General features: G+C 37.1%; 3 protein-coding genes across 3 annotated transcripts; all 3 read left to right on the top strand.

The window, feature by feature from the left end:
- Positions 1-896: 896 nt before the first annotated feature.
- On the top strand, positions 897-4,266 carry LOC149702907 (kelch-like protein 10). Its single transcript, XM_089866810.1, has 5 exons — positions 897-1,065; positions 1,128-1,464; positions 1,518-2,271; positions 2,324-2,785; positions 2,846-4,266. Exons 1-5 carry the CDS (start codon positions 905-907, stop codon positions 2,863-2,865), a joined length of 1,734 nt encoding a protein of 577 aa, XP_089722936.1. The 5' UTR covers positions 897-904; the 3' UTR covers positions 2,866-4,266.
- A 2,429-nt stretch (positions 4,267-6,695) lies between these two features.
- Positions 6,696-8,383, top strand: LOC149702906 (alpha-adducin-like). The gene is made up of 4 exons (XM_089867156.1): positions 6,696-6,710; positions 6,884-7,049; positions 7,116-7,363; positions 8,219-8,383. Exons 1-4 carry the CDS (start codon positions 6,696-6,698, stop codon positions 8,381-8,383), a joined length of 594 nt encoding a protein of 197 aa, XP_089723282.1.
- Positions 8,384-9,434: 1,051 nt separating this feature from the next.
- LOC149702905 (uncharacterized) lies at positions 9,435-13,060 on the top strand. Its single transcript, XM_089865804.1, has 5 exons — positions 9,435-9,688; positions 10,929-11,155; positions 11,453-11,621; positions 11,861-12,105; positions 12,729-13,060. The coding sequence occupies exons 1-5, from the start codon at positions 9,673-9,675 to the stop codon at positions 12,879-12,881; spliced, it is 810 nt and encodes a 269-aa protein (XP_089721930.1). The 5' UTR covers positions 9,435-9,672; the 3' UTR covers positions 12,882-13,060.
- Positions 13,061-26,914: the final 13,854 nt, after the last annotated feature.

Raw genomic sequence — 26,914 nt, 5'->3', positions numbered from 1 at the left:
TTTAATATTTATAAAAAAAAAACTAATTTCATTCAATAATTTTAGAAGTAATTAATAATTGCCCAAGAGCAAAGACAGAATACGTGGCTTCTCGACTTTTTTTTTTTTTTTTTTTTTTTTTTTCCACCTACTAGCACTAGTGCTTAGCCGTTAGGCCTTGAGCACCAGGAAGAATTGAGCGGGAGACCCTACGCGGCCCAGCACTGACGGGGGCCGCTAGGTCGTATGTGTGTAAGCAGGGAAGGAAATGAGGTTTACTTGGGAGGCGACGGAAGGTGGCATTGGGGTAAGTCACCTCCGGCGGACACGGGACAGTCGGCACCTATAGGGTAGGAACGCCGACATGTGTCGTATTCCCTCAAACTTTGCCGCCCAGAAGCTTGGCTTACAGGAGTGCGCCACACTCCCGGCGGCTTCTCGACTTTCAGAAAAATCAGAACTCTCCCGCGTCCCGCCAAAAATTATAATAGTCTGCTGTGACAGTGCTGTCTGCTCTCTCATGCCGTTTTCCATTGGCTGCTTGCTAGCCACTAGGCTAGCAGTAACCATAGAGCAATATTAAAGGAGACATAAACAGATTAAGTGAAATTTTAAAGTAATTTCCGTTTTTACCCCAGTAAGATAATAACTAAATTGAAAATGCCAATGGAAAACGGCATAATACCTTTTTAGACAATAATTTAGAGGATATACAAATATTGTGCTGGAGTATAAATAATGTAGGCGATTTAGTTTGGATATGTTCAGCTCATTTTATTATGAGAGAAATTCACGCGCATTTTTTAAAGCTGTATTTTGTTGTTTTATTTCTTCGCGTGAGTTTTAAACTTTTAAAACTATCTCAATTTAAGGCTTAGCATCGTTTAGTATTAAAAGCGTTAACCTTGAAAATAAAGTTTAAACCATGAATTCTTGCGGAGCATGCCCTCCGCATGATGGACAAGAATCCCCATCACCTTTAATGTCCTTACCCATTAGTCTACGCGAAGCTGTAGTTATGACAGGCGATCATTTATGTGACGCTAAGCTTGAAAGTATCGATGGTCAACAATATAACATACACAGGTAGACTAACCGATCTTTACAGAAGTTGAATATCTGAAATTCATGGTTGAAAACATTTCCAGATTAATTTTGGCCTTGTTTAGTCCATTCTTAAGACGCTTGTTCAACAAGAACCTTGGCGCCGAGATCCATCAAGTCGATGTGTCATCGCAAACGTTACGAGACATCCTAGAATTCGTTTACCACGACTACCTGAATGTTAGCGGAACTAACTTAGAGGATCTACTTAGGGCCTCCGTCAATTTAGAGATTCCGGCGATCGTAGAGAAATGTTTTCAATTCATGCTAAGAGATTTGACTGCCGAAACGGCCATTAACTATAGGGCCTTAGCCGGAAGGTACAACTGCGATTGGTTACGAGAGAAGGCTACAGATTTCATACTGGATAAGTTTTTCGTGGTACGCCCAAAGATAATAAGTCCATATGAGTATGGGTACTAATTGTTTTGTAGATTGTAAGTCAGAGTCCATCATTTCTCAACCTTTCTCGCGATGACATGTTGGATTTCTTGAAATCGGACGCCTTGAACGCCAAACAAGAACAAGAAGTTTTCGAGGCGATAATGAAATGGGTCAATCATGACCTTGAAACTAGACGTGGAAGTCTTCCACTCTTATTGGACCAAGTTAGATTCTGTCTGTGTCCTCCGGAGTATTTGCGAAATGTCGTCCTCCGAAATCCTTTGGTCATGCAGGCCAAGGAGTACGTGTCCCGAAAACGCGACCTGGACGAGATATTAGACGTCACCATCTACCACGCTCGTCCTAGAATCCCTCGCGAGATAATCTTCGTTATCGGAGGATGGTTTTCAGACAACCCGTCATCAGTCATAGAGACCTACGACGTACGATCAAACCGATGGCTATGGTTCCCTTACACCGACAGTATGCCTAGAGCTAACCATGGAGCTGTCGAACTGAATGGTTTGATATACTGTGTCGGTGGTTATGATTGTACTATTTACTGCAATTCCTTGAGAGTATTTGACCCTGTGACGCGTATTTGGACTGAGAAAGGGTGCATGTCTATACCGAGACGTTACCCCAGCGTTGTCAAATTGAACGGTTACATCTACGTCATGGGTGGCTTTGACGGGCGAGTTAGAACAAATACCTGCGAAAGATACGATCCCAAAAACAATCAATGGTCCCTAATTGCCGAAATGAATTCCCCTCGGAGTGATGCTAATGCCACGGTTCACGAAAGTAAGTTGTACAAAATCCAAAAATTTATCGGTTTTGAAAAAAACGTAAACAGATAAGATTTACATCGTCGGGGGTCTCACTACGGGGGCCCATGTCCTCCAATCGGGCGAAGTTTACGACCCCGAGACCAATGAATGGAGTCCAATGCCCCCAATGGGTGGAGCTCGAAGTGGTTTAGGTGTCATCGCCTACAGAAACAAGATCTACGTATTCGGGGGCTTCGATGGCCATCACAGACTCAGAAGTTGTATCCGATACGATCCAAGCACCAAAATATGGTCCCCAATAGAGACCATGAATCATTGTAGAAGCAATTTCGCCACTGTTGTCCTTGAGGATCGAATCTACGTCATCGGTGGAATTAAATCCTACAATATTATCGCGCCTGTGGAACGCTACGATGAAGACAAGAACCAATGGGAAAATGTTGGATCTATGAAGTATACTAGATTCGGTCACAGCGCATGCGTCGTGTCGGGACTCGGAGTTATGGCCAAAGACTACTCTTTTTTGGGTAAGTACTTAAGTACTTTCCGTTATAAGGTTTTAACTGAGTGACTTAACGTTTACCAAGGTTTCGCCCAAGCTAACTAAATCTATTGGGAAATTTTGAAACACTCGAATTTTTGAATTTAGCGCTAAAACATTTTGGGGCAATTTTGGTCGTGCCATGGCGCCATATTTTTAGGATCTAGATTTGGAGGCAAAATCGACCGCTAAATTTAACCATTAAACATCAATGAATATTTTTAGTAAAGGTTTTCGGGTTTAAACAGAAATTAAAGAAAATAAATAATGTTGCTTATAAAAACTAATTATTTTAATTAGGTCTGTTTTGATTTTTTTAATTAGTGTTGTTGTCAAATGTTAATTTATGAAGAAATCTTAACAGAAGAATATAATTGTTTAAGACTGAAGTAAGGTGTCAAAATGATAACTACTTAATACAAATGGATTTTCAAGGGGGCGTAAGAATTATCGGTTATTTTTTAACGGGGCTGCAATGAAGTGGGGTTAGGGGTTTTGAAGTGAGTCAAGGGGATTAACCCCTTTGAATGATTGGCATCATTTTTCCACCCTTTTGCTTCCTAAAGACGGTAGGTAGTTCGGGTCGAGTCACTGGTAAGCATTACGTAAACAATAGGGGCGTTAGGAACCCCCACTCTTTGCTTGACCGCTATTTCTTCCTCTCCCCCTTGGCCCCCAACCACGTCGGAGGGGGAGGAGGGTGTATACACCCAATTGAAATTTGTTCCGTCTGGCACGTACTATTAACTCCCAAAGATTGGGCACGGGGCCCCCAAAAAGTCGATAGAAAAATCGACTCCGAAGAGCAGAAATCCCCTCTTCTCCATCGTAATCATTTTCCAAGCCACGAAGCGAGGAAATAGGCCAACATTGTCTCTCCCCCGACCCCATTTTGACGTCACGCGCAAACTCCTCTTAAGAAAATGGGTGTGGCTTGTCAGAGGAAAAAGGAGGAGTTTGGGGCGCCATTGGACGCGGATAGTAATCGGATTAGTGGATTCGCCTGAACGGCTGATTTCCTTCTTGACGCCTGACGTCACAAAAGCGGTTGGGAGCGCTTCGTTGGTTCCGGCTAAGATCTACCGGACTACGAAGTAAAATAGGCTAATTTTTATAGTCTCTGGAAATCTAGTACATTTAATTTTACTCAAAAAAGTTTCGACTCTAGCATCAAAATTTTGAAACTAATTTACTGAAGTTTTTTACTGATCACGTGTAAGATTTATGTTGAATTTCAATAGGACGTTTAAAATACGCGGTTGAATATAAAGGTTTCAGGCATTTACTTTCTTTAAGTCGCCATCTAGGGTATACTAAACAAATTAAAAACAATATTTCAAATACAAATTAAATTAATTTGCAGCTTAAAAATTCCAGAGAAGGCCTACATCGATAAAAATTATTAAATTCGAACTTAGTTTTAATTGCTAATCATAGTTTTACTAAATAAAGTCATATGTATAGATGGCGTTAAAATGTTTCATTATGAACATGAAAGTCTTTACCGAAGCGCCAGCTACACGTCGTTTAAAACGCGCCCAGGTTTAAAAAATATGGGTTCCACCTTTGCTTCTAGTAGGTACAGAGTAAATATGATACAAAAAAGTAGGCCACTGATAAGGAAACTTTTATCAAAATAGGCGGCCCGCAGTAGACTGGTTTAATGAAAATACACAGATAAAATGCGAAATTGAAGTTACTAGGCTCTAGTTACTAATTTTGGTAAGTTTACCTATTTTTAACATGAAAGTTTCCGAAAATAAGGGACCGGCGTTGAAACTAGAACGTAATTTATTTAAACTGTTTAATTATGATTAGATGGTTAAGGGCTGTGTTGGTAAGCTGTGTAATTGTGCGTATGAGCAGTGCGTGGTGAAAAAATTCGATATAAATGCGAGGTTATAAAGTTACTAGCGAAATACCCGTGCTTCGTTAATGCTATCACAAGTTCATAATATATGTTCCTTAAGTTAGTCACTGGTTACTGAGAGTCATGAAGTGATGTAGTTGAAACGTCATAGTTTCTCGTACTGCCTGGCTTAGTACAGACTAAATAGGAAGTCCTGCAAAACAGAGTGTAGTCAATTCTCTTTTCTCATTCTCGAACAACCTCTCAGTAAGTCTCTAGCATTACGAAGTATAGGTAGGGTCATACTTAGGGAACATATCTTATAAACTTATGATGTTAGTGAATAAACGCATACTACTACTTGATAACGATTATCTTGAAGTAGGCGTTTTGGCTTTCAAAATTTCTGTTCATTGTCCCAAAAATATCTGTAGTAAAAAAATAAATTACATATATTTAGAATAATAATCAAGGTCATTTTTAGAGAGAAAGAATTCCAGCCGTTAGTTCAGTCAACTCGCGGTTCGCCATTGATAAAACGTTACAAAATGCAGTCGCGTTTAGGTTCACAAATTAGCAGATTATTCTAATATGAATATCGTTTTATTTTGGGTTATAATAATAAAATTATAAAAAAATTCCTTGTTATTAGTGTCGAACGGCGAAATATTTTAAGACCAGTTTTGATAAGTTTTGAGTTCACGCATTGATAATTTGACCATACATAGTTTTCAGACTAGGAGGATTTATACCATTTACACCAGGAGGCCAAGCTAATTGGTGCTGGACTTGTGTCCCCCAAGTAGCCTGGCCACCAGGTGTTAATGGTATCAAGCCTCCTAGTTGTCAGACTAGGAGGATTTATACCATTTACAACAGGAGGCCAAGCTAATTGGTGCTGGACTTTGTCCGCCAAGAAGCCTGACTTCTAAATTACAGTTTTTTTTTCAAATACAGTATTTTATATCCCTAAACGCAAACAGTACCAATTTTTGCGTATTATTTCAATTGTATTACCTGTACCTTTATTTTAATTTGAATTGTCGAGGCGAAAGCATAATTTGCGTTTTCACGATAACGTTTAATAAAAAATCTCAAACCACCTGGCAAACCAAAATAATGGCTTATACCAGAAGTATATAATACTTCTCTTCGGGAGAAGAGTACCACAAAAACATGATTCTTCTCAACATCCCTTAAAATTTATTATAGCAAGGTTACTAAACCGAATCACATACGCGATAAATAGTTCCCTCATCATTACTCTATTAGCGCTTAAATATTTGCCAAAGCGCACGCGCTTGTGCGTTTTTGTCCCACGTCAAGACAATCAAGGTTTGTGGGTTGGTTGATGGCTGAGGATTTAGTAAATACAAAACAGTTATAGAATTCACCCTAGCACGGTGCGATGCCCATCTGAAGTTTGATGAGCATGAGAGCAAACATAAAGGGTGAACCTGGGAAGAATCATGTTACATTACTAACTAGTATTAATAGGATACAGAGTGTCATCCTTCTTCTATTATCCCCTTCTGCTTATACCAACGCACTTGACGCATATAACTTTTTACTGTTTGATTTGTGGACGCATAATGCATTGCGACTTTTCGTAGAAAATGCGGCTTCATAAATTAAGACCAGTACTCCAATCATTCCGACGATACCTAAGCCTGTCAATCGAAGGTTTAGGGCCCAAGGAAGCTAACCGATCCTTGAGAATTCAGTTAGCCGCTGCCCATCGGGGTCTGGCCGAATATGGAATTAGCGATAGAGTATTCAACCATTTGAGTGTTATCGCACCAGCTGCTAATGGACAAGGAGATGTCATGCTTATCACTCCATTCCCAATTGGATTCAGTGAGGTAACAACTGGAATCTTATCATTATTTTAATTCGCTCACGCAGACAATTTAAGTAACTTGTTACCAAGTAGCCCGTCAGGACGTTTTGGTCATATTTAGAAAAAAAATCTTTCCTACTGAGCAAAAATTTCAGTTTTATAAATTAATGATAGGAAATTTGATAGTAATATATATATTAAAAGACTATGGTAAAGTCAGAAGTAAGATGAGACTAGAAGTAAAGAGCTCTAGCATTGGTAGTAGATCCAGGCACTAGTGAACAAATTTGAGGATTTTATGCCGCTTCCATCGCGCCTACACTAGAGAGAAAAAAATTGGTCGAGTTCCAAACCCCATTTTACAAAACTTATGACAATAATTAATAAATATATAGGTGACACCATCCAGTTTACTTGGAATCGAACTAAAAGAAGGTGACGTAGTTGAAGGAGATGGTTCTTTGCACCAAATTGCGGGATCATTTCACCGAGGTGTTTACCTAGCTAGACCCCAAACCAAATGCATGATGCACACCCATTCACCTTTCGTCTGCGCCTTAGGTAAATAGCACAAAGTTTTAGGTACAAAACGTTTTAACAAGTAATATTTATCTACTTAAATAACAGCTAGTTTGGAAGACCCTACCGTTTTGATGCTAAATCAAACGGCATTGCAACTGTACAAACAAATCGGCTACGACTTGGATTACGGCGGAATAGTGGACGATCTGGAGGAAGGACAAAGAGTCGGCAGCTTATTGGGCGACAAATATACTAATCTGATTTTAAGACATCACGGTTCCGTCTCTGTTGGTGACTCCATATCCATGGCATTCATGTTTCAGGTCGCCTTGGAAATCAGCGCCCATACACAAGTAAAGTTCCTAAAAAAAGAATTAAAAGAAATACCTTCTACATGCACAAGAGGCCTCTTTTAGAAAACATCTAGAAACTCAATAGACCATTTTGATGCAACTAAGAGGGAAAGACACGGGGGTGAAACTTTGCCTTCTATCTCGCTTTTTGGCGCCTGCGCTGTAGTATTTTTCTGTCATGAGAATGAACAGAGACGGATGGCAATGTATCAACCCCCTTGTATGTCCCAATACTGAGGGTTGCCTAGCCCCTTTTTTTACGTGGAAGAGGTCTATAGAATACTTTTCAAATACCATGGAACACACGTCATTATTGGTCCAAATGTCTCGCGAATTTCAAAGCTAGGTTTCTATAGCAGACGACGCTATTTGATTATGCTATGGGATGAAGCCGAGGCCTAGCATTTTTCCCCATCGCCCTAACTCTTTCTGCCATTTATTAGACCATTGAACAAAAATAGACTCATTAAAAATAGACTATGTACTAAAGTACAAACTGATATGTAATTATCCTAAATCCCATCCATAGTCGAAGAATGTTTTTGTAACATTAAAATTATAAATTAATTCCGTTTTTAATGGATGATTACGCAACTTAGAACATTTGACTCAGCAATATGAAGATGGAACAAGAAAACAAGCTTCATCTGCTAGAGAAATCGAACTTTACAATAAGCTAGCCATTTGGGCAAATCACTACTTGTGTGCCATTTTGTCACGTCGTGATGCATAAAATGGCGCGATTGCACTTCTTAATTATTAAGAACAATTAATTGGACACTAATAATAATTAATTAATTTGTTAATTGTTTTAAATCTCAACTACATGCATTTTTATTTCTTTAATCATCTCAGGTTCAAGCTATGCAAACGGGAGCCAAATTGATAGAAGTTCCTAAGGAAATTTGCGAAAAAGCAATGAATCAATTTATGTTCTTGGCGCAAACCCCGTTGATCGACGCTCATCTAGCTACTTACGTAAAGAAATTGGGCCAAGTTGACCCTGAATTCAGATTGTAAAATGATTATACCAAAATTTCTTGAAATTATACCGAAATTATTTTTAATAAAAAGTGTATATTTGTTAATATTATTCATGGTGAATGCTTCTATAATAGAGTGAACAATGAGAATCAGTTATTTTCAATCGAATTATACTCTCTGATTTATTTGTTAATCGAAAGAGCCTGTAAATTAATGAATATATCATTTGGAACCATGTTTCTATCTACAATTTAAAGAAGATAAAAGCAATTAAGTTTCCGTAATGGCTGGACACTACACCAAGCTTTCCCGCTGTGTACTAGGCAGTACCCCTATAAGACGCCTAGTATAGCACCAGACGGATTCGTCCAATAGGGCTCGGAAAAGCGATATAAAAATTATTCGCAGAGTTGGGAAAGGCTTTAGATATGAACTTTGCTGGGGTTATAAGCTTCTGATAGTACCACATTCAACGACTATTCTAGCTACGAAGACAACTCAGCTAACTGGGTACTTGGTCTCTACTGACCACACGCGTCCAATTGAATTAAATTTGTTACCTCCCTAGTTCCGTTCCTTACATAGTTCTACAGTGTGAGGAGATCATATATGATTCACTTATGATCTAACACAACCTAATTATTTGTTCTATAAAATCTTATAAATCAGAAAAAATATCTTATTTTTCCGCTATGGAAGTCTGTAAAGAACGTAATATTCTAGACCCTTACAATTTTAGCATTATGATTAAGCATTTTTTTTTTATTGAATTTCAAAGTTGTATAAAAATTTACTTTCTTAAAAAAATAAGGGTGGACTCAAAGACTATAGTGTTTAGTAATGCAGACTAAATAGGAAGATGGACTGCAAAAGCGAGTGTAGTCAATTTTTGCTTGTCGTTCTCGAACTAGCTCTCAGTCTCTAGCATCACGAAGTATAGGAAGTATCATACTTATGGAACATATCTTATAAACTTATAATACTGGGCATGAATAGAATATGAACACTCACGTATTATCAAATAGATAAGGGTTAATGTTATAATTATTGGAAGAGTCGTGTTCAAATATATCTCAAAGTACTCTTTTATATTAATGATGATAAAGTTCGGAGTTTTTCAAATAATTCAAAGTTCCCTTAACATATGCATATTTCTCCAACTCGTTAAGCAATTTTATTTTGTCAACAGTTTAACTAGATGTAGAATAATCTAGTGTACAGGCACGTTCATACTTCACACTGTACATAACAGTAAAGCTCGCAAGTAGGTGATTTAGAACGTCGCGAGTTGTTAACCGCGAAACACTACCGAATAACTTTCGAGTATGAGTAGGATTTTGGGTAAGTGCTTATTTGTTATTTTCCCAAAAAATTAAATAGTAATTAAGACTTGCAGGATTAGTGAAGCGTTGAAATGATTACATTAAATTAGGAGCCGTAATTTAGTGAAATTATCTCGGATAAAAAGAATTTTAACTTCAATTTTATTATTAATTTAAACCAAAAATATAAAAGCGTCAGCTGATAATTATTATATTTTTGGGTCACCATTTGAAAAGATGGCAGCATATTAAAACCCTTAGTTGATTTTTATTCATTTTTGGGTCACCATTTGAAAAGATGGCAGCATATTAAAACCCTTAGCTGATTTTTATTCATTTTTGGGTCACCAATTTAAAAGATGGCAGAGCAAATCGAACCCCAAAAGTCAAACAGCCCATATATGGGAAATAATGAATCGGTCTATTAATCGGTTATATATATATAACCGATTAATAGACTGATACATATATATTACATTTTTGCGCACCATTTTTCAAGATGGTGGCTGATTTGCAAAAAACTTCCTTAGTGCGTCCCTACTACTTACGCTTAACGTCCCAGGAAATTTTGAAGCTTCTAGGCAATGCGGTTTGGGCTGGGCGTTGATTATCAGCCAGTCAGTCACAACTTTGACTTAAATAGATAAAGATTTAAATCACAAATATAAATAAAAAATTTATCGCGTATCTTTCCGCCATTTTCCATGATGGCCACGGATTGGAAAAATCTTTCTTAGTACCTTCAACTTAAGAGTAACGACAGATAAGACGACAGAGATTACGGGTTATGTGCCACTATTTAAAACATGTATAGGGTAGGGCTTTTTAAAAATCACACGTAATGCCTTAGCTCAGTGAAAAGTACAGCATTACGCTACGAATTACCTCTAGGTAATTTACCAGGAACATTTCAGTTCGCTAGATAAAGCTTTGCCGGCATTTTTATTTGCAAATATAGATTAGCTAATAAAATGGACGTTAAGTGCACCGTAATCGACTGAAAAAGTTTCCAAACTTAAATTTAACACTTTCTTCATGTTCCAAACTTAAATTTATCACTTTCTTCATGTTCCAAACTTAAATTTAACACTTTCTTCATGTTCCAAACTTAAATTTAACACTTTCTTCATGTTCCAAACTTAAATTTAACACTTTCTTCATGTTCCAAACTTAAATTTAACACTTTCTTCATGTTCCAAACTTAAATTTAACACTTTCTTCATGTTCCAAACTTAATTTAACAATTAACTTAATTCAAGTCAACGGATCAAAGCACGCTGTAATCAATAAGGACGGTGGCGAAGGAAGCACAGCGAAGGAGATAAACTATGGATTGAGAATACAGTTGGCCGCTGCCCATCGCGGATTGGCCCAGTTGGGGTTTCAAGACCGAATCTTTAACCATATTAGCGTCAGAGCACCAAGAGCAGACGGAAAACCAGGAGAAATGATTCTAATAACGCCACCTTTTGTGCAGTTTGATGAAGTAAGTCTTTAACCACGAGTGGGAAGCGTGAGACGCTATAAATGTAAGCCAATCTTCTTGGCGCCAAAGTGTACTCCTACCCTAAAAGAGGTGCCGATTGCCTATGTCCGCCGGAGTTGACTTGACCCCAACACTCCTTCCGTCACCTCACTTCCTTCACCTAATTCATCACATCCTGATCTTGATTAAATACATGAACTCAAGGTCTAGTGATAATTAGGTGATACTCCCATTAAAAATTAAGTAATACTATAATTAAAAAGAAAGGTTGATGAAACTACAATTGAACGTATCTAGGTCACACCTAAGAATATACTAGGCGTGCTCATCAATACGGGAGAACTTGTTGAACATGGTGAAATTGCAATTTACAACCCTGGAGCAGAGCTTCACCGTGGGATTTACCTGGCAAGACCCGAGACCGTATGCGCCGTGCATACGCATTCACCTTATATAAAAGTGCTTGGTAAGACTTCAAATACCTTTTTATTCACTCTACGCGTCATGTGACCTATACGAGTAGAACTATAGGGTCAACGCTTGTACTGTATTTGTGAATAGCCAATGAACCGCGAGGAAGGTGAAGTGGCCAATTTCTTACCTCCAATCAGATATTAGTATGGAGTCTATAGCCTCATAAATATTTCAAGCATAATATATCTATGCATTCCTCAGTGCTCATATATATGGTTTCGCCCTACATAGCGAGTTTGGAAGACACTACATTGCTGATGTTGGAACAAACAGCTATACCTCTGTACAACCGTATTGCATACGATAACGATTATGGTGGATTTACCGGATTGGAAGACGGTAAAAATGTTGGAAAGCTTCTAGGCCCGGACAAAGACGTGATTATTCAACAGAATCACGGATCTGTTGTTGTTGGTAACAATGTCTGGGACGCTTATAACGACACTCTCATCTTGGAGTTAAGCGCCAAGAATCAAGTAATTACAGATATTTAGGGGCAACAAATGTTCAAACAATGTGATTTTTTTCGATTAAGAATGATAAAATTCAGCAAAATGTTCCTCATTTTCAAAAGGCCAACAGAATCCGATTCGTGGCCAATCAAAGAACGGAACGCAAAAATAACCAAACGCTTCCGAAATTAGTTGTGCAAAGGTACCACGAGATCAGGGCCGGAAATAAGCACAGGACACTGGACATTGTCCAATAAAATTTTAAAATGTCCCATAATTTTTTTTAAACTAAGGGGGTCACTGGACATTTTGACCAATAAATCTTTCGAAGTTTTGATAGCTTGACTATGAAGATGCGACGCTATTATTTGCACACTCTTGTGGACAATGTCCAATAAATTTTCCAGTCAAATAGGGGGGTCACTGGACACTAGTCGTATAAGAAATTTTTCTTATTTTCGGCCCGGCACGAGATTACTCTTTTCGCGTTCGTTCTTTGATTGGCTGATACTTTGACCAATAAAATCGCCAGGCGGATTTTCCAGGAAAAATCTAGAAAATCAACGTTATAAATGTTTTAAAGTCAACTTGTTTGATCTCTTCGCTTTGAGTTTAAGAAACTTAAACTGCGAGAATTTTCCCCGTAGATTAAAGCTATGAAAACTGGTCGAAAACTGAAAGAAATTCCAGATTATGTTTGCGCAAAAGCTTTCGAACAAAATCAAATGAATATGGATGATCATGTAGCCAAGGCACAGTTATGGGGAATTATTTCAAAACAGCCATGGCATGCCAAATAGCGACTTGAAAAGTTCAAAATATTCGCACTTCTTTACAATTTCAAATGATATTTCACATAATAACGTATTTAACACCATTCGCCGTTCGAACAAAAATTTATATAATTGGGTTTAATATGGTCTTGTATATTATGGAAATTTAATAAAATAAAATATATTATTTTGTAAAAATTTTAAAAGATTAAATTTAATTGCATAAAAGGAGAATTAATACTGCGGTTCAGGAAAACCTCAATTGATGACGCCACTGATTCGATTTAAGGAAAGTGAAATATAAATTAACATAGACGCGAGGAACGTTTGTGCGAAATATAAAGTGCAAGTGCAGTTCAAAAACAGTAATTTCATTCTTAAGAGATATAACATTAGGTATCCTTTCCCTACTTTATTAATTCAGCATTGTAAATTTTATATAAAATCATAGAAGATAATTTACAATTAGTTTTCTTAATGATTTTGATTTTCTTTTATTAGTCTCAATCAATAATAAAAAAGAAATTCGGACCATTTGCTTCTCCCCTTAACAGGGATAGATTTAATTTTAGAAGTAGGAATAGAGAACGGTTAGTATTTACTTCAGTCCGACTCATAGCCCAGTATAGAGCCCCCCTCCAACACGTAACGAAAAGTTTAAATTACCTGATTGGCTCACTTAAACTACGTTATGATGACGTTGCTGATGGGGACGGGAAGCCCTCAGATGAGCGGTTCCCGTATGAGCGGATTCCATAATAGCGGTCCTCATATCAGCAGTTCCCTAAATAGCGGTTTCCCGAAATGGCAGTTTACCCGTTACAACAGTTACCGATACTGCGGTTCTCGTAAACGCGGCGTACCATTACAGCGGTTCTCGTAAACGCGGCGTACCATTACAGCAGTTCTCTAAAGAGCAGAAAAACAGGAATGCGAAAAACGACTGTTCTTTTTTATGGTGTACGCTGTGTTATATGAACTTAAATAGAACTAGGTCTGATATGGTTAGCTTCAAGTTGATTATTTGAACCCCCAGTAGTGGTGGGGGCGTCGTGAAAGAGAACTGCCTTAGACAGTATAAAATTTTTCGGTCGTCATTGAAGGGAGAGTGAATGGGAGAGAATTGGGGTGAGGTGATATATTTCGTTCGTGTATTTTAAAAGGAAGGAAATAATAATTGTTAGTTTAAGCATTGGATTTATGGGAAGCCCTCAGATGAGCGGTTCCCGTATGAGCGGATTCCATAATAGCGGTCCTCATATCAGCAGTTCCCTAAATAGCGGTTTCCCGAAATGGCAGTTTACCCGTTACAACAGTTACCGATACTGCGGTTCTCGTAAACGCGGCGTACCATTACAGCGGTTCTCGTAAACGCGGCGTACCATTACAGCAGTTCTCTAAAGAGCAGAAAAACAGGAATGCGAAAAACGACTGTTCTTTTTTATGGTGTACGCTGTGTTATATGAACTTAAATAGAACTAGGTCTGATATGGTTAGCTTCAAGTTGATTATTTGAACCCCCAATAGTGTTAGGTTAGGTTAGGTTAGGTATGGTTAGGTTAGGTTAGGTTAGGTTTGGTTAGGTTAGGTTAGGTTTTGTTAGGTTAGGTTAGGTTTGGTTTGGTTAGGTTAGGTTAGGTTAGGTTAGGTTTGGTTTGGTTAGATTTGGTTAGGTTTGGTTAGGTTAGTTTAGGTTAGGTTAGGTTAGGTTGGGTTCGGTTCGGTTGGGTTTTTTAGGTTTTGTTTTGATTGGTTAGACTTAGGTTAGTAATATTTTGGAAAAGGTGTAACAATGTTACGCCTTTTCCAAAATATTGTTGTTTGTCATCTTTCACTTCCCAAATAATAATATGCCTTTTCCAAAAAATTACTCTTAACAATTATCTACTTCCGAAATAAAATAAGCTTTCTTGAAATATTTTCTATTCTGGCATTAGAATTGTAAACTGATACAGCCTGAAGAATAGTGTAATATTTAAGTGTACTTTAAAAACACGATCCGTTAGTAGGTCATATTACTGACTAAATGATCACAGAAAAAGGTAGTTTTCAAAAACAACGAATATAACTGTATAGTTAAGAAATACTCGAAACTGAAGACAAACACTGCTATTTCCCAAAATAGCAGCCGCTATTTCTAAAACAGCGGCCGCTATTTCTAAAACAGCAGCCGCTATTTCTAAAACAGCAGTTTTGAAGAACGCCGCTGTTTTTTTGGAATCGCGGCTGCTATTTCGAGAACTGCTCTACCGGGAACTGCTCATACGAGGTACACCCACGGGGACGGCGAAAAATACCTAATTCCTAATTCCTTCGCTGTAACCCGCCTCTTCTTTCAAACCCCCCGTCCCGGGGAAGGGGGTCCGGGACTTTGAAGCGCGCCCAGATTACTCTGTTCTCCATTCCTACTTCTAAAATTAAATCTATCCCTGGTTTAACTAAATGAATTATAATTCTGAAACCGCCAAGAAGTGTTTTAACCACAACACTGGCCACTTACATAGGTTCACAATCGCCATGAACAGTCCAACTGAGCTACAAATGTCGTAGGGCAATATATGATCAACGCCGCTGATAGGCCAAATCCTTTTTGAATTCAGACATAACTCTGAAACTTAAATTTTAAGTAACTAAGTTCAACTCCGGATGTGTCAAACCAGGGAAACTCAATTGGTGGAGTCATGTTGAGGGGCAAAAGGCAAGTAGTTCATGGTGTCCACTTCATTTAGAATCCTATATTTTCTCTCATAAATCATCGTTCTGCGAATCAGTCTTTCAATTGTGTTTATAACTTTGTAAGTCACTAACTATTTCAGTAAACATCACGTGACACGTTCTCTACAGCATCAGAACGGTTGATTGCCATCCGTCTCTGCGCACTCTCATGATAAAAAAGACTACAGCGCAGGCGCCAAATAGAGATGGAAGGCAAAGTTTTACAACCGTGTCTTTCCCTTCTAGTTACATCGAAATGGTCTATTCTAACAGAGTATAGTCTTCTAACTATCTGCCCTAGAGAGTCTCCCTGATTTTATTCTGTTTCTGTGGGTTGTCCTTTAAACTCCTGTTTTTTCAGAATCAACTTTGAGAGCGCATGACCAATCGTAATTTCTATTTAAAGAATTAATTACCATCTACACTTACAATACACCGCACGGTACCACCACTACCACCATTGTTTTCAATCACTAAACGTTTCCTATATAATTTAAATAAAGCGTCAATCCCGGACCAGTATTTCATTATTTACGATTTTACGTGGGAGGCGCGTAACTAAATAGTTTGAAACATCATTACTAACAAACGAGCAATTTGCGGATGCAGTGATAGAATTGAAAGAGAAGCGTGATAAAAACAAATTAAACCTTAAGTTTGAAAAAAATGCTTATAAGAGAAATAACCTTGGGATTTCCCATTAGAAAATTCAGGAGCCATTATAAAAGCCACGAGTCAAAAAACCTTCCCAAAGGCGAAATGTTAAAATAATATAACTACATACGTTTTTATCTACCTTATTTATTCACAACGTAGCTTATGGGAATGAAGTTTTGTGTGGTCTCCAGTGTGTTTGTTATAGACGTGCGGGTTTGAAAGTGGTGATATTATACAACTAATCTCAGCTTGAACAGAGTTTAGTTATTAGTACTGCACAACCGATGAATACTTAAGAGGTCTTTAATATATACCCAACAATTAAAGATTTCCTCACTTATTAAGCATGAATTAAGTTCTTAATCACAAATAGTCTCGAAATTTAAATCCCGCCTAAATTGGGCGACGCCATCTTTAAAACACGCCAAAACTATTTATTTTGCCTACAGATGGCGCTATATCTACAAAAGTAAAGGGAATGAAGAGGGGAATCAAGGAATACTTAGGAACGTGTAGTTGGCGATATTAAAGACTCCAAGTAGATGAAATCTATGTATTCCTGATAATACATAACCAGTGATAGACTTAATTTTAGAAGCAGGAATGGAGAACGGTTAGTATTTACTTCAGTCCGACTGATAGCCAAGTATAGAGCCCCTCCCTCCAACACGTAACGAAAAGTTTAAATTATCTTATTGACTCACTTAAACTACGTTTTGATGACGTTGCTGACGGGGACGGCGAAAAATACGTAATTCCATTTTACCTCTGTCGCTATGACCCCGCCTCTTCTTTCATACTCCCCCCCCCTATCCCGGGGAAGGAGGTCCGGGACTTTGACGCGTGCCCAGATTACTCTGTTCTCCATTCCTACTTCTAAAATTAAATTTATCCCTGACCAAACTGAAACCAAATTTTTGTAAACTAGATTACCTTTCTTAATATTGTCGCCAAGGCGATTTTCTATTTAAATTTAATATGAAATTTCATCAATATTCAATTCATTTCACGAGGCGTCTTTTGCTTCACACGTAGATTTTAATATTACGTAATCGTAATTTTGTTTCTTGTTCACCATCCTGGTCAAGGAACAATGCGTCTCCATGTTTCGTCGAGAGAAAAACCAGACGGAAACGAATCACGCAATAAAAAATAAGAGAAAGTTTTTCGGAATTTTCTCCATCTCTGACAAGTGCCAGTCGAGGATTTTAACCGGAGCCTTTGAATCACGTAACAAAAGGGCGAATTTTTGGGTGATTTTTCTACAGGGAGTTTAGATATTTTTTTGCATATAACAGCATAATTTTTGACTAGAACGAAAAATGCAAGGTTACGCTTGGAAGAATGTCTATAAGTAAAATTATTCTATGAACTTTCGAACAAATTAAATAGAAAAATATCTATTTTTTATATACAGGGTGTTTCAAATAAGTCTCTCATAAATCAAGGGGGATGTTCTTTGGGAATTCGATTTTGAGTGGAAAATGTAAGTTCTATGTCAAGGGCGTGCCAACTACGGGGGCAGCGTGGGCGAAGGCCCCCGCTCAAATTTTCAACTCTATGAGACTTTAACATTAGGCAGCCATTTTGCTCGATTTTGCCCCCGCTCAAGTTGAAAATTTTGGCTCACGTTGGCACGCCAATGTCTATGTTCATTTTGCCACAAGGGACACTGTTTTCGAGTTATGATTTGATGAGTGTTTTAGGGATGACCCCTTAATAAAATTAGAAATCATTCTTTCAGTTTCTTGATTAAATTTAAGGGGTAATCCGTAAAATACTTTGCCCAATCTTAACTTGAAAACAATGGCCCGGACGGCAAAATTTCATAAAACATTTTCGACTCAAAATCGCTCAAAGAACATCCCCCTTCGTTTACACTACCGAGATAAGACATAGAAGAAACGTTAAATTAATTAGGCCTATATCACCCCAGTTTGATGTCAAACCGAGTCAAACTATCTTGTTGAAAGATTTAAATAATTCGTTCAAGTTTTTAAAGTTAAAATAATTCAACCTGTTAATAGTGACGTAACTGGTTTAAATTTTGATGACATTTTCATTCTTTTGAACACGCGTTCTTAAAATTGTGAATTTTAAGTATGGTATCAATTTTGTCATGGTAATATTTTATAATCCGAAGAAAACACTGCAGGTGTACTTTTAATAATGACAATGATAATATCATCATAGCCTGTCACGTATTTCAAAAATTCAATCACCATTATTAAAGCAATGCTCAATCAATACGCGTTACCCCATCAAAAGGCGTTATCACTTTCTCCAATTTCCTACGAAACACTGTCTCACTCCTACTCCATAAACTCAAGGCAAAATTTAACGTTTCATGGTTATTTTAAAAACAATCTACCACAAACATTTTGAATATTTAAAGGGCAAAACTCACGAAAATCACAGTTTCAGCCGATTATAGTTAAAAGGATTAATAGAAGCTACGAAATGAAACCAATAATATGAAAATAGGCCAAAGTAAATAAACCAGTTTTTCTGATACTAAATTAAAACAGGCACAATTTTTACATATTTTTGACGATATACAAATAAAAGAGGAAAAAATGTAGTTATTTTCCAAACTGATTAATTGTCCAATGGTCTTGAAAAAGGACAATTAAGTATTTATTTCGATATTGTTTTCGCGTTAAATTCGAATATGATATAGCACGTCACTTTAAAATTCACCTATATGTCTGATAAGTATGACATAAATTGAGGGCGATGTTTTATTGGCGATTATGAGTCAAAAATGTTCAATGACATTTTTCCCTAAGGGCCAATGTTTTCGAGTATTTAAAGATGACATCTTAGTTAAATTAGAAATCATTGTCTAAATCAATTTCTTAAATAAATTTAAGGGGGTCATCCGTAAAATACTTTGCCCAAGAAAACGATGGCCCGGACGGAAAAACTCATAGAACATTTTCGACTCAAATTCCCCCTTAATTTATGGACGACTTATCAGAAACACCATGTATATTAACTTAAGTTTGAAACAAATGTCTCGTATTAAAGCTAATCGATCTACATTCAAAAATGAAAGTATCGCGATATTTGTCCTTTACTTATCGTACGAGACGGGACTAAATAATCGATCAAATTTTAAAAGTAAATCGACAGTAAAATAATAGTTTTTGCCACACCACCACCACCAAATATACCTCTAAAAGGTCCTTAATTAATCTTAATATCGCAATATTAAAACGAATTAGGGCGGTTCCCCCTCGGATAGATTTACTAGACGTATAGATTTCTTCATTGTAACCCCCTAAGTATCTTATATAAAACGTATTTAACGGATGAAGGTAACGCGAAAATGGATTTTAGAAGAAAAATAATGTAATTATAGCAAGTATCATTGAAAAACCTTTCCCTTTCTGTTTAAAAACTCGATAACTTTGGAGGGGAACATCATGGTCGTCTGACTATATAAAACTGATAACGGACCGAGTATAAAAAACCTATTTTCTAATGAGGTCTCGACACTTTCGAGGGGCTCCTCACTCTATCTCTGTTACAAATATTATGTAAAAGATTTTAATTTATAGTAATGGCCGATGTCGATATGTACTTTTACTGGAAACGATACCAAAACTCGGAGAGGTAAATTATTATTTAAACCGAATTAAACCGATATCGACCGATTTTTACGAATTATTAAACGATATCGAGCGATTTTTACCGATTATTAAACGATATCGACCTATTTTTACCGATTATTAAACGATATCGACCTATTATTACCGATTATTAAACGATATCGACCTATTTTTACCGATTATTAAACGATATAGACCTATTTTTACCGATTATTAAACGATATCGACCTATTTTTACCGATTATTAAACGATATCGACCTATTTTTACCGATTAATAAACGATATCGAGCGATTTTTACCGATTATTAAACAATATCGAGCGATTTTTAGCGATTATTAAACGATATCGACCGTTTATTAACCGATAAATCAGTAAATTAACCCTCAAACCGATTAATCGATAAATTAACCCTCAAACCGATTAATCGATAAATTAGCCTCAGACAGATTAATCGATAAATTAGCCTCTGACCGATTAATCGATAAATTAACCTCAAACCAATTAATCGGTAAATGAAGCTCAAACCGATAAAATAACCTCTGACTGATAAATCGATAAATTAACCTCGGAACGATTAATAGATAAATTAACCTTAAACCGATTTTCGGTAAATTAAAATCGAACTGATATATCGGTTAAAGTGCCATACCGATACCGATATCATATCGATTTATGCCCATCGATAATTTTAAATATCGTTAAACGAGGAAGTGTGGATTAAAGGTTTAATAATACAAAACTAAATGTTTAATATTTCACGAGTAGAAATGTTAGGTAATTTATAAAAAAAAAAAGCTGTAAATTTTAACAAAAGCGGATAAGGCTATTTGAAAGATTTTAGTCCCGACTTAAATTTATTTGTATTAGTCTAGTGCTATTTTTAAATTATTTTCAGTTTTATCAATAAATACCCATTCATACCAAATAGAAATCGAATAGAAAATATATAGAGCGAATACCCCCTCGACTCACACGATCCCTTCTCTTTATCCGAAACCCACGATGAATGTGTTGTAGCTTAAGGCGAAGTATCCAATTTTTATTCCAAATTATAACGAAACGTATCTGTATATACCGGACTCTTCAATGTCGAACCACCTAATTTAACTTCGCAGTAATGACTAATAGCATTAGGCAAAGGTTTCCCCATCCACTTTCTTAAATAAAATACATATTTTATTACATATTTATTATTTATGTTTAAGGTTTTGATATTTATTTATTTCGTCATGCGGGGCAAGGTTTAGTCGTCCCAATAGAAAAGGCTACTACTATTAAAACTAAATTGGCTGACTTAAAAAGGTTTTTCATTAACTTAGGCCTATTTCTTTCTTCACTAATTTTTAACGGACCTAGCAAATATAAAAGTAAAACACAGCTTGCTTTTAAATTATTTTTGTTTTAAGATTGGCTGAGCGAGGAATTCACGATTTTTTAGTGTGTATGCCAAGAAAAACAAAAGAACGGCATTGTTTAGATCGGGTTTTATTCGCATTAAACGCCTTCTTATTTAGTGAGGTTTTTCCAAACTTCAAAATTGGGTAGCCAAAGCCAGGCCTATATCGAAAGCTTTTAATTTGTTATCATCATAGGTTTATAAGATATGTTGCATAAGTATGACACTTCGTAATGCTAGAGACTTACAGCTGGAGCTAGTTCGAGAACGACAAGCGAGAATTTGAAGTCCTACACTCGGTTAATTTTGCAGTCCATCTTCCTATTTAGTTTGTACTAAGCCTTTGACAGCACCTCACCAGGCGTCGCTGTACAAGAATCTATGACTTTTCACCTACGTCACTTCATGACAAGCTCTCAGTAACGATTGACAAATTTATGGAACATATCTTAAGAACTTATGTTACGTCATAGATACGTATTTCGCTTCCCTCCAAAGTTTATTTTTGGAAAAATTAAAATTTTACAATGAAAATTCATAAAATGGCTAAAACCTTTAGGAGTAGGTTGTTTTCCAAAGTGGCCCGCTTGATATAGGGTTTAGTGGATACAAAGACGTTAGAAAGGACTTCGAAGTTACCAGTCCTGCACCAAACACCTCATTGTTTGAAATAATATCTTTAGAACGTCTTTGTTGTTCACATAACGGATCTTAAGACAATAAGGTGGTCAAACATCGAACTCTATTTTACCCACGACTTTTGAAAATGGTCTATTTTAAATTGATAATGTCTACTTTTAAGTGTTGAACACTTAAAACTGATATTTGGTAGAAACATTGACAAGAATATGCATGGGAAGAGAATACGCAGGCTGCATTTTAAGCTTGACGTTTAAAATTCAAGACGGGCCCCAACGTGAGCTCTACTGTACTGAGCAAAATCCAAATTTAACCTCACTTGGTGACATCATCAGGAACCCCTCGGGCAACACGATATAAATAAAGTCCACCTTTAACCTCACAAGACCCAAGAGCAATGACTCTCGTCAGGAGTTAATTATATGGGAGTTACTATAAGAGCAATACTTTATACTGTGGCCGGCGTTGGCGATGAAAATTTTCTGAAAGCTCCCTCTTTTAGTACACATGGGGTTGAAAATTGTTTCCCCTTTTTCCTCGAGAAGGGAACATTTTTTAAAGTGTATTGACGTCACCATAACTGTCTATATCCCATCAAATTTCGAATCTAAAAACATTCACAAGCCTTTGCCTGTATCTATTTTTTACCAGAACGATGTTTTCTTCCGTCCCGAGTGTTCTCTCATTGGCTCTCACAAAAATGACGCCCCCCTTTAGCTAGTCTAACTTCATTATATCTATTTTCGGTTTTTCGGCAGACAAAAATGGAAAATTCCTCATCGCCAACGCCGAGTTGGGAGAAGCTTCTGATGTGAACTTCGGTGTGGATTATAAGCTTCTGCTCTCGATAGCTAGTTTAGCCCTTGTCTAAGAACATTTGTTGATTTGAACAAGGCTCACCTCATAAAGCGGCTTAGCGTAAAGATATAAAGTTGATAAGAATTTGCTAGGCGCTAATAGGCCTGCAAATTAGAAGTAAAAAAATTCATCACAAAAATCTTACATAATAATTCCGAGTTAGCTTATCTATAGAAAATGCATTGTTTGAGATCACTCGGAAAACGAGGCTTTTTTTCACACAAATTAACGTGATCTTGGAAATCCTAACCCCGTTCGTTATACAACGCGGCGCAAAACAAAGGTTTTTATTTACTAGCAAACTGAATATATACCCTAATTATAAATTTCCCAGGATTATTCCCTCGCTTCTCATAATATACTAATTACACCTTAACAAAGGAGAATGGTAATTTATGGTCATTTTTGGACTCTCGCTCTGAACACGATGGTGTGTGTAACTCTTAACTTGAAAACCTAATGACGATGAGAATAGACCCTCTTTCAAAAGATGAGTTGCTTTTACAGGGGTTACCAATATTTCCATTATACAGGTATGAGAAGAAAGTATATTTGCCACAGCCAGCGTTTACTTGCCTGAGATGATTCAAGTCCCAACGGCATGGACTCACAGTACTTGAATGAATTTAACTTACCCAATCAGGAACATCTCACTTACTTAATCAGATCCATGAGCTTGCAGAAAGGTTCCAACAATAGGCAATTCCATTAAATACTTGCAGCTAAACCAACAAACGGGCGGGACGAGGTTATTTTGCTCGCACCAAGAGGCAACGCCAGACGGAGCCCGAGTTTACAACACGCCTCTAGCGGTTCTTCTTGGTACGAGGTCAATAACCCAAGAATTTGACCTCTCCGCCCCTGAAGATTGTTGCATCGTCTACAGGGTCAATACCTGTAATTACATAATTTGAAACATATTTTATCATTCTGTTCAGAGTGTCAAGTTCTACAAGTTAATAGATTAGATAGTTTACACACGTGGAGGATTCATCATGGGAGGCCAGGCTACCTGGAGGACAAAATCAGACGAGTTTTTGTCCTCCAGGTAGCGCGGACTTCTGGTGTAAATGACATAGCTTTTGTCCTCCAGGTAGCCCGGTTTCCTGGTGTAAATGGTATGAATCCTCCAAAAACATTTTATGTAGAGCCAGGAATACATAGTTTTCTTTTACTTGGAATCTATATCTTGCCATTTTCTGGGTCTTTCTGCTTGAACTAAAGGGGAGGAGATGTAGAAACCGCCATCTCTGACGTCACGCTTAATGAACTAGCTTATTGAAGTAACATTGAGGTAGATATCGACCAATCCCAGCCGAACCTGAATGTAAACAAGTTCTCTAATTTGCGTCGTGTGAACGAGTAGGCCTAGGGTTGACGGTTGACCAACATATGTAAATAGACAATGAAACGCGAGGAAGCAGTTTAACAAAGTTTTAAGCCCCTCCCCTTATCTTCAATCAAATATTAGTATGTGGTTTCAAGAAGAAGTATGTATTCCTGGTAGGGACCATGTTAAATGATAAATTAACTTAGCTCTTTACTTGAACATTAAAAAAACCCTTGAGAAGGGCTAATAAACAACCTAATCGGAATTACAAAATATTATCAAAACAAAAACAAGCGAAACATAAGTATTCCAAGAAAATTAAAATGTTAAATTTGAGAATACAATAGCTTTCTTTGACTGTTTTTTAAAGTTGAAATCATGATCGCAATGTTTCACATCTTTTAATTAGGTTAAATAAACAGTTTATGGGTGCCGCGCTAAACCCGTAAGAAAATAACATTCGTAAACAGGAAGAAATTCGAACGAGATATCAAAATCTTTTTCCAAGTTGGATGGATAATTAAGGTTAAATCTTCGAACCATTCCCTTTAAAGGTAGGGTGAACGTTTCTCACGAAAAAAATCACGACTTTAAAGATAATTACGGATTAGGAAAGCGATCAGGAAGAGGTGCAGAATGGGATCTATCTAACGGCTTTTAAACTTAAAAATATTTGACCCTTTTGGGCTTAGCAAATGTAATTGGAGATTATGCAGTATTGTAAAATTATTGGGTATAATCAGAAGTGAGATGAGACTAGAAGTACTGAGCTAACCAAATTCTTCACTCGGCGAAGGTGAATATTCTTGATAACACAAGAGCGGTTGGCCCTCTAGTAGCGGTTTCTGAATTTTCTCTCCAAAACGTGAGACGCTAGCGGCGGTAGACGGCCGAACTAGATTCAAGCACCCGCGTCCGTGTTCCTCGGCTTTAGGTTGAGGGGAAGGGGGTAGGAAATTTTTTTGGAACTCGACCAATTTTTTTCTCAGTAGTGTAGGCTCGTACGGGAAGCGGCATAAAATCCTCAAATTTCTTCACTAGTGCCAGGATCTACTACCAATGCTAGAGCTCTTCACATCTAGTCTCATCTCACTTCTGGTATAATCCTTCCTCAATAAAAAATATCATGGATCTAATTAATTCATAAACTTTCAACTATCTCTTTAGTTTTGGATATTACACTGTGGTTTCGGTTTCAAATTGCAAATAAAACAAACCATAACTCGCCCGTATAATTACCCTATACAGGGTGTTTGTGACAAAGGACATGTTTTTTGGACGAAAATGTAACTTCTATCATGGATAGATTTAATTTTAGAAGTAGGAATGGAGAACGGTTAGTATTTACTTCAGTGCGACTCATAGCCCAGTATAGAGCCCCTCCCTCCAACACGTAACGAAAAGTTGAAACTGTCTTATTGGCTCACTTAAACTACGTTTTGAAGACGTTGCTGACGGGGACGGCAAAAAATACATAATTCCTTTTTACCTCTGTCGCTATGACCCGCCTCTTCCTTCATACCCCTCTGTCCAGAGGAAGGGGGTCCGGGACTTTGACGCGCGCCCAGATTACTCTGTTCACCATTCCTACTTCCAAAATTAAATCTACCCCTGCATCTATCTCCATTTTGCCGTCCGGGCCAATGTTTTTGAGTTATGATTTGAGTGTTTTAGGGATGACCCCTAAATTAAATTTAAGGGGTCATCCGTAAAACACTGAATCCAATCTTAACTCGAAAACAGTGTCCCTTGTGGCAAAATGTCATAGATAGAAGTTATATTTTCGACTCAAAATCGTATAAAGAACATCCTCCTTAATTTATAGCAGACTTATCAGAAACACCCTGTACAGGGTGCATGCCACTATACAATTTGAACCACGTAACCAAATAAAATAACCCTTTAATACCTCATGTAAAAAAACAACAAACATAAATTCTTCGTTAAAATTACTATCTTGTCAAACCCCGCCTCCTACCCCTTTTTTAAAAATTATAAATTTAAACGAGATGACAGTAGTACTGTATTTGTTTAACCAAAATATCAATAAATCATTTATAAATATGAGTATATATTTTTTATTTTAAAGTATTTACATCTGTTTTACGGTATAAGGTCAACCACTCACTTCTAGATCTGCAATATTGTAAAAGGTTTTTTCATATAGGGATTACGAGTGAATAGATTGAGCTGTCGAAATATGTATCGTGAGCCGTGAAATGTTTTAAGATTTACAACAAGCCTTTTGGCGACAATGAAATCTCAAAGTTTTTGAAGTTTAGCTTACCTAAACGTTAGATCACTGATAAAAATCAGCTTTCAACACGTTACGTTCAAAGAAAAACTTAACGGAAATTCGGGATTAAAGGGTACGGTATAGAGATTATTTAAAAATATGATGGATTTTTTTTATGACGATAAACATTGATTGTGGTTTTCTAAGCTAAAGATTAAAAGGGTTTATTTGATCGTATCTGTTGGCTTGATAAAATTATGAAGGCGTTTTACCGGGATTATATTTGGAAATGTTACTACTAGGCCTAATTTAGACTTTTAGAGACACCCTTGAATTTCAATGAATAAGCCTTGGACCTAAAATTATCACGTTATATTCGAAGTTTAGGTTATGTTAAGAATATATTAGGTTCTCAATTTGATTGATCCATTCTGTCTTGTTTAGTTTTAAATCACGTGCCTGTTTTGTTCAATGTTCCTATAATGAAATAGACCACCTAACCATGGACAGGCAACTGAATAGGGGGCAAGGTTTGCTTAGAGCAACGCCTGACACTAGGGCTGTGGCGGCGGATATCGCAAGTTTATCACCAAACCCTAGGTAGTAAAATTCG

Source organism: Phalangium opilio, unplaced genomic scaffold (genome assembly GCF_054372755.1).
Source record: "Phalangium opilio isolate 3A_F unplaced genomic scaffold, DU_Popi_V2 ptg000017l_1, whole genome shotgun sequence".
Taxonomy (NCBI): Eukaryota; Metazoa; Arthropoda; class Arachnida; order Opiliones; family Phalangiidae; genus Phalangium; species Phalangium opilio.
This window is presented reverse-complemented; position numbering and strand designations above follow the sequence as displayed.

What these genes read in the sequence shown, in the direction of transcription:
- LOC149702907 (XM_089866810.1), top strand. Translation starts at nt 905, where the DNA reads ATGAATTCTTGCGGAGCATGCCCTCCGCATGATGGACAAGAATCCCCA. An exon ending in TACTGGATAAGTTTTTCGTG is followed by an intron (nt 1,465 to 1,517) that starts GTACGCCCAAAG and finishes ATTGTTTTGTAG; the next exon opens with ATTGTAAGTCAGAGTCCATC. An exon ending in TAATGCCACGGTTCACGAAA is followed by an intron (nt 2,272 to 2,323) that starts GTAAGTTGTACA and finishes AAACGTAAACAG; the next exon opens with ATAAGATTTACATCGTCGGG.
- LOC149702906 (XM_089867156.1), top strand. An exon ending in ACCTTTCGTCTGCGCCTTAG is followed by an intron (nt 7,050 to 7,115) that starts GTAAATAGCACA and finishes CTTAAATAACAG; the next exon opens with CTAGTTTGGAAGACCCTACC. An exon ending in AAATCAGCGCCCATACACAA is followed by an intron (nt 7,364 to 8,218) that starts GTAAAGTTCCTA and finishes TAATCATCTCAG; the next exon opens with GTTCAAGCTATGCAAACGGG.
- LOC149702905 (XM_089865804.1), top strand. An exon ending in CTTTTGTGCAGTTTGATGAA is followed by an intron (nt 11,156 to 11,452) that starts GTAAGTCTTTAA and finishes GAACGTATCTAG; the next exon opens with GTCACACCTAAGAATATACT. An exon ending in ACCTTATATAAAAGTGCTTG is followed by an intron (nt 11,622 to 11,860) that starts GTAAGACTTCAA and finishes CGCCCTACATAG; the next exon opens with CGAGTTTGGAAGACACTACA.